The sequence below is a fragment of the Hypoxylon trugodes genome, assembly GCF_022578975.1.
Source record: "Hypoxylon trugodes strain CBS 135444 unplaced genomic scaffold F4822scaffold_4, whole genome shotgun sequence".
Lineage (NCBI taxonomy): Eukaryota > Fungi > Ascomycota > Sordariomycetes > Xylariales > Hypoxylaceae > Hypoxylon > Hypoxylon trugodes.
In genome coordinates, this window is record NW_026250019.1 from 2,271,484 (window position 1) to 2,279,727 (window position 8,244).

The 8,244-nt window shown below is 45.0% G+C and overlaps 1 protein-coding gene across 1 annotated transcript; it reads left to right on the top strand.

The window, feature by feature from the left end:
- Positions 1 to 306: 306 nt before the first annotated feature.
- Positions 307 to 7,779, top strand: F4822DRAFT_400277 (uncharacterized protein). The gene is made up of 3 exons (XM_051457840.1): positions 307 to 1,033; positions 1,112 to 7,147; positions 7,202 to 7,779. Exons 1-3 carry the CDS (start codon positions 860 to 862, stop codon positions 7,217 to 7,219), a joined length of 6,228 nt encoding a protein of 2,075 aa, XP_051315706.1. The 5' UTR covers positions 307 to 859; the 3' UTR covers positions 7,220 to 7,779.
- Positions 7,780 to 8,244: the final 465 nt, after the last annotated feature.

The window sequence follows — 8,244 nt, forward strand, 5'->3', positions numbered from 1 at the left end:
TTAATATTTGTTTAAAAAACAACTAAATCGAATATTATCTCCATTGTTGCCTAGGTGTTTCCCTTGAAATTACTACTTAAACGTGGAATCAATCCAAATGAGGCGATACAGGCACAGTATATACGCATGCAGACATGTGAGTCTTACGCTATAAAGTGAAAGTGTCAGCTGCCTAATGCACCCCCACCTATAGTGGACAGCCACCCAGCAAGTCACATTGCAGTGAGGGATCCATCAAGGGGTCGTTGATACGCTGCGATTTAGTGGATTGGTAGGTCCCTGATAGCGCCATTGGTGCTGTTATCGCGGTATCGATAGCACCAATTGATAGGCATTCTACGGGATTTCCTGAGTAAAAGCGGATCAAATGACACACTCTGCTGCAGCTCATGTTTAAAGGACCCAAGGTTTAAGCTAGCACACCCTCTCCCCGTCATCCACCAGTCGATAGGTACCACCTGCACCTGCACATGGACCTAGACAACCTAGACCAGCCTTAACTTACCTACAGTGCCAGTACTGCTGCCACGCCTCAGCATTTTCCTTCTTGCTGTGTTATCGTTGGGACTTGCTTCCTTCTCTTCTTTTCCTATCGAGATTTATCATTAATTCTATCAGACGCAAACTTTCCATCCCGATATTCAAAACCTGCCTGCCCGATCTCATGCTATTATCCCAACTACGCCATCAGTACAGACAACGATGACCTACCACCCCGCATCCCAAGCCGTGGGATATCGTGATAATCTATCGCCTCTCCCCCACACGCGACCTGCGCGTCCGTGAAGCTATTATTTTGTAGTATCATCTCTAATTCCAAGTCGATTGTGAAAATTGTGACATCGTCACTTTTGTCACCATGGCGACCTTTTTGCAGTCCTTTCGGAATTCCAGTATGCCCAAGCGGCTACTGCGATATACACTATCCAAACTGGATTACTTCGATACCGATGCCTTGGACATAGATAAACTGGACTTCTCCGTGGGCATGAATAATGTCTTCACATTACAAGATGTTGGGGTTAAGTTAGAGGCATGTTCACAGCTTTCCCCCCTATAGAACATCTTCAATAGCTTTAAATATGTAGGCTAACATATTACCCTGGAATAGAAACTAGAACAGCTCTTACAGCTTCCCCCGTCATTCGAAGTTCAAAAAGCCAAAGTTTTTCGTCTTCGTATTACCGTGCCCTCTGCCATCTATACAAGCCCCATTACTGTCGAAGTCGACGGCGTCCAGATAAAGCTCAAGCTTACTTCTAAGGATAGTAGCTCAGAGTCCACATCAAAAGGTAGCTCACATCGGAAAACGAACACTAAACCATCCGACGAAGGCGATACTGTTCCACATGCTATCGATTTAGCCCAGTCGTTCCTAGAGACGCAAGCCCCGAAAGACAAGGCAGAGCTTCAAGCTGCCCTCGAGGCGGAAACCCAAGACCTTGGTGCTTCAATAACGAGTAGCGAAGATGGAAGCGATGAGGATTACCCTCTAGGGACTGGTCAGCCTCTTTCACTACCAACCTTCCTAGCAGATTTCCTACAAGGCATAGTCGATCGTCTACAAATATCCGTCAAAGGAGTTACCTTTCAGCTCGACGTCGAGGTTCCTGTCGAACACAACCCGACAATTTCCGAGCCCGTAACCTTCCAACTCGCTGTCGATGACGTAAACGTAGAGGGTGTCACAACGGAGGTAGATGAGAGTAATACAGAGGGCACACCCAAAATAATTCACAAAGAAGGGAAGCGTTATGTTGGATTAAATAAAATTCGAGCGAGCTTGATCTCAGAGGCGAATGTTTTCTCAAATTTAGCGCGTTCTCCATCGATACCATCGTCGCATGCGACCAATTCGCCAACTATTACGAGGCAGCCGACCGCAACCGATGAATCGATTTCACCGACGATATCTGCATCTGAATGGCGATCTAACGTTGGCGATCTGACTGAAAGTCAAACGCACCACCACTTAATGGACAGTGAAGACGCCTTCAACATACCCTATGATTTAGGTAGTTCGAATGAAGACGATGAAGAACTAAGATCTACTCCATCAACTCCACGAGCGCTTGCACCCCACCCTTCACGAGATGAACCCGAACCGGCCCCTCTAATACGAGCGGCTCAATCGTCTATAAATCCGCCCCCAGATCAATGGTCATCTTCGATGCGTATTGCTCAATCCGAACCAACTCTAGAATACCGACAAAGATGGGGAGAGGGCTCTGTCGAATCGTCACAAAGTGCCGACGAACAATCGGATTCAATTGGAAGTGAAAGGAGACCTTCTCTAAACGAAGATCTTGCACGCTCCCACTTGTTTAGTCACGAAGATGCTGAAAGCATGTACATGAGTGCTTTTTCTTACGCTTCATCTTCCCAGGTAGACCAAGCAAATCATGCCATGCCTGGTGCTTGGGGTTCGGAGCCTCCAAGTGTGGAAAACTCCCCGAAGTCGAAACGTGAGGTTCAGCCTTTAACTTCCAATTCTCCAGAACCAACGACCAGTTCATCACAAAATATACCGGTAGATGAACTTTCTCCAGAAAATGAAACGTCGTCACCAAATTTACATCCAGAACATAATCCCGTCGTTGACAATCTTGAGGAGGCGAAACAGCCGCACGATGATTTACCCCATCCTTCAGAGGAAGCCCCAGCGGAAGAGTCTACGACACCTAGGGGACCAACGCGTCTTATTAAAGAACTCGTTTCATTAGATGTCGTTTCGCTGTATATTCCTTCAAATCACCAACGCATCCAGGTAGCGTATTCAGGAGAAGATTCAACCTCCGAAGTACCCCGAAGTCGTTTGGATCGTTCTATTTCTCCCAACCTTCCGGGCGCGTTCTCCGTTTACGCGGGCGATCAGTCCACTGCATCATTAGCCCCAATTCCTAACACACAAATTCCTCCAGCTCCTCTTGATAAAACCCTAGAGGTTATATTATCGTCACTAGAAATACGTTCCGACCTGTCGACCGGGTTTTTGCTAAGTATCGTGGTATCACGAATACTTTCAGCTTTGAAAGAGCAACCTCAAACCCCGCCCGCAAAACAGAAAATGAAGGTTGAAGATAAAAGTGACGCAGCGCCTTTGCCCGACATCAAAATCGCCGCAGAACAGATTACTATACATTTCCTCGAAAATCTAGTCGGAATTGCCGACACACCTGAGCGAATATTTAATCCCAGTCCTGCTTCCTTGGGTGTGGACGCCCTCTTAACTACGTCGATTCAAGATTTAAACGTCGGTATAATAGGTTTGTCATCTTCGACCGAGACCTCAGTCAATGTGGGTAAGTTTAAGCTTGGATATGGAAATGATGATATTGTTTCCTTCGATCAACGTATACAAATGCGAGCCTCGGTAAGGGACGCATTTCCCTCCGCCGGGGCCGATATATCTCTCAAGTTCACACAAACCCCTAAGACTACGAGATGCGAAGTCACAACCTTACCACTTCACATCAAAATGGACCTTCAAAGGCTAGATGAGACATTTAGTTGGTTTGGCGGTCTGAGCGGTTTCCTAAATATGAGCTCATCAATGACATCCAATACTTCACCGCCTCCCCAGAGTCCTCCGAGGACTCCAAAGGCGCCGTCCAAATCACGTGGCGTGAGATTCGATGCACCTATACGGCCAGATGACACATCGGCAAACTCAGAGAACAAAATGAACATGAGACTGGGCGGTCTCCGTTTAGATTTGATTGGAAAAGAGTGCAGTGTATCTCTGGATACTACCGCTGTAAAATTGGTTAGTCGAGATGAAGGATTGGGCGTTGGTATCTCCAAGATACAACTCGCAGGTCCATATACGAAGCGTTCCATGGGTGATCCCCCTATTAACGCCGTAATCACAAACACCCGCCTCGAATATCTCACAGCACCGAAGGATAACGATCTTGAAAGACTTCTAGAGCTTATCATACCATCCAAGTACAAGTTCGACGATCGTGATGACGAGATCATGGTGGACACTCTACTCTGGCAAAGAAGGAAAGGTGCTGTCTTACGCGTTAATGTCGATGACCTAGAAATTAGCGTTGGTAAGATACAGCATCTCGAAGTATTACCGACATTAGGCGAAGATCTAGCACGATTATCAACCGTCGCCAAATACTTGCCTGAAGACGACCGGCCGGGAATCCTTACACTAGGTCTGGTCCGCAATCTAGACGTCTCAGTAGATACCGGTGGGAAGTTGGGTACTGTTCGAACATCGTTGAAGGACACCGAAGTTGGCCATATTACCATGCCTTCCTTACTTGCGCTTGGAGTAGGCTCCATCTCAGTACGACGAAACCATACGGAGGAGTTAATTGGCACAACCCTTTCATCTCTTGAAAAGATCAAACCTGGTCCTGTTTTGACCATGAGGGTGATCGGAGATGAGATGGAGCCGGTTATTAAAGTCCGAATGCGGAATCTGAATATCGAGTATCGCGTACCAACAATTATGGACATTCTTGGCCTCGCTGAGGACACAACCCCACAGGATTACGAAGCCATGCTAGCAGCTTCTGTGGCTAATCTTGGCGAACATGCTCATGCAGCCATTACAGGGAAGCCACAAAGCCGCCCAGCGGATCCCGAAGGTAAATCCAAGGATGGAAAACCAACAAAAGTCGATTTCGTTATCCGAGACTGTCTGCTGGGCTTGAATCCACTTGGACTGACGTCGAAATTGACAATCGTGTTAACCGATACTCACTTTGAAGTTATCCTATCCGATGGCGACGACGTCAAGGCAACTGGTTATTTAAATAGAGCATCGATTCTCCTCATCGATGATGTTTCGATCCTGGAATCAAAAGATTCTCAGTCGGCTACTCGAAGGCGTAGCTCAAACACTCCTACCCCACAGGTGGTAGAGTTGTGCCAGAAAGGTTACGTAGACATATGCTTCGTTTCTTCAGCGAAGGTTGCAGTCCAAGTCGGTACCAATAAAAAGGACGGGAACAAATGGATTGATGTCGAATTGCGAGATGATCTTTTAGTCCTCGAGACTTGTGCAGACTCGACTCAGACTCTGATTGCCCTAGCCAATGCGCTCGCCCCTCCGACGCCACCAAGCAAAGAGATTAAGTATAGGACAAAGGTTGTCCCCGTCCAGGATCTACTGGCTTCCATATCTGCCGATGCATTCGGAAAAGCAGAAGGCGACTACGATTTTGATAACGATTTTGGTCTCGCACAAGAACTTGGTGGTGATGATGACGGGGACTTCGAACTTGGAGATTCTGGCCAATCAAGTCCTTTAGCCGTCGACTCGCGCTATTATGATGAACCTTCAGTCGCGGCCCAGCTCTTTGATGCGACAGATTCTATGGTCTCGGAGAGGACAACAACTCAAGACACAACCGATGGCGTCCTATTAACAAGCTTCAACAGCCAACCAGACATGCTAGACGCCGACGATGACGACCTGGTAATACATGAAAATTACTTTGGTTCAGGTTCTGTGATCGAAGGTACCGCTCACCGGTGGAACTCGGCGAATAATGCGTACGACGAAATAAACGACGAGAAAATCCAGCGCAGCCCTCTTGCGGTTCGTGTACGCGACGTCCATTTCATTTGGAACCTTTTTGACGGCTATGATTGGAACCGAACACGTGAAGTCATTTCAAAAGCCGTTCAGGACATTGAGACTACAGCTATCGAGCGTCAAACACGCCATGATCGTGCCCGCGCCAATACTGATATGGAAATAGTAGAAGAGGAAACCGTAATCGGGGACTTCCTTTTCAATTCGATTTATATCGGTATCCCGGCAAACCGGGATCCTCGAGAGCTTGCCCAAGCCATCAATCAAGAGTTGAATGACGCCGCTACTGAAACTGAATCGATAGCAACGACGGCAATGACCGCGACAACAAGCCGACAGGGTCACGCGTATCGAGCCAAAAAGAAGCTCAAGTTGAACCGTAGCAAGCGCCACAAGATTACATTCGAGCTAAAGGGCATCAATGTAGATTTGGTCACATTCCCCCCAGATTCCGGCGAGACACAAAGCTCAGTTGACGTTCGAATCAAAGACTTAGATATTTTCGACCACGTACCAACATCGACGTGGAAGAAATTTGCAACGTATGACCAGGATGCTGGCGAACGAGAGATGGGCACCAGTATGGTTCACCTCGAAATATTAAACGTGAAACCGGTGGCGGAATTGGCGGCATCGGAAATAGTTCTAAAGGCTACGCTTTTGCCACTTCGTCTCCATGTCGACCAGGATGCCCTTGACTTCATTACACGGTTCTTCGAATTCAAAGATGACTCCGCGCCGATACATTCCTCTCCTAGCGATGTACCCTTCGTACAAAGAGCTGAGGTAAATTCTATACCTCTGCAACTCGATTTCAAACCAAAGCGCGTCGATTACGGAGGTCTGCGGTCTGGCCATACGACCGAATTCATGAACTTTTTAGTCCTAGATCAGGCGCGGATGGTTCTGAGACACACTATCATTTACGGTGTCTCTGGGTTCGATAGACTAGGGCAGACACTGAACGATATCTGGATGCCTGACGTGAAGAAGACTCAGCTCCCTGGCGTTCTCGCTGGTCTTGCTCCTGTTCGCTCCATAGTCAACGTCGGAAGTGGCTTCAAAAATCTCATCGAAATCCCAATTAAGGAATACAAGAAAGATGGCAGAATAGTTCGCAGTATAAGCAAGGGTGCCGTAGCTTTTGCAAAGACTACAGGTACTGAAATTGTGAAGCTTGGGGCTAAGCTAGCCGTGGGTACACAATATGCTTTACAAGGTGCTGAAGGCGTCCTTGGCAAGCAGCCAGAATCCCGTGAAATCACAGGATGGGATGATGATGAATTGGACGACGAAGAACCTAAGCAGATTAGTCTATACGCCGATCAACCTACAGGCGTCATCCAGGGACTTAGGGGTGCATACTCAAGCCTTGCTCGCGATTTGAACGTTGCAAAGGATGCTGTTATAGCAGTACCTGGCGAGGTCATGGAGAGTCAGAGTGCTCAAGGAGCCGCCAAGGCTGTTCTCAAGCGGGCACCAACAATTATCTTTAGACCCCTCATCGGTTCAAGCAAGGCGATTGGGCAGACTTTGATGGGAGCTACAAACGCATTAGACCCGCAAAATCGGAGAAGGGTCGAAGAGGTAAGTTTACACTCATTCCATCGTGAATTATTTCTAATACTGACCGGTCCTTAGAAATACAAGCGTTACTAATCATTATCTTACTGAAACCTACCTATCTACATAGCATATCTTTTCTCGGCACGGAGTATGGATATGTCACGGGCCTGATGCTTCTTTTTTTATATTTGAAATTCTTGCATGACGCATGACGACAAATGCATCATAGACGGCGAATAAATTGATGTTATAAGTTCTATGAGATTGACAAGGACTTCTGTAATTTTTATTTAGGTTACGATAAGTTCTTGTATCGGGAACAACAGCATAGCATATTACCTAGTTTACATTTGACATATACCTGCTCTAAATCACATCACGACGGATCTGTTTATCTCGTGGGCAGAGATACATGTCTCGGAGCATTCGCTGGAGGTTATTTGAACTTTTACCGTAGGTTGATAGGTAGTTAGATACCTATTCCAGATACATTTGCATTATTTGTATGGCAAGTGTTTGGTCTTATTTACAGAAACTGATATATTTTATTACTGCGGCATTGTGAGAGGTATCTGTTTCCTCTTTACCTAGCGCTGTTTTTATAAACTGCCATTACGCTATAATATAGTGCCTATTAATAAATTTATAAGGCTATAGGAGTTGTAATTATAGTGAAATTTAGTGGGATACTAAAGTCTAGTGTGCTGTTACTTACTTAGGTAGGGCCTTAAGGTAGTTATAATGCATTATAATGCTTAATCGAAATTCATTATAAATGTATTATGATTATAAGGCTTAAAACACTATAATTATAGCAAATTATAACACCGGACTAAGATGTGTTATAAGCGTGCTATAATGCACTGTATTTATAAGTGAATAAGTGTTATAAGTATAATAGGATTTAAGAAGTATTTAAATAGTTAAAAATGAACATAATAAAACTTAAATAACTTTAAAAATTTATATTTTTATCATTTCTTAATTAATTTATATGAAATTTTATATATAAGGAATAAGAATATAATTTTCTTTTAATAAATTATATAATATTTAAATTTAAATATAAAATTATATATATTTTTAATTATAATTTAATTATAATAAATTTATATTTT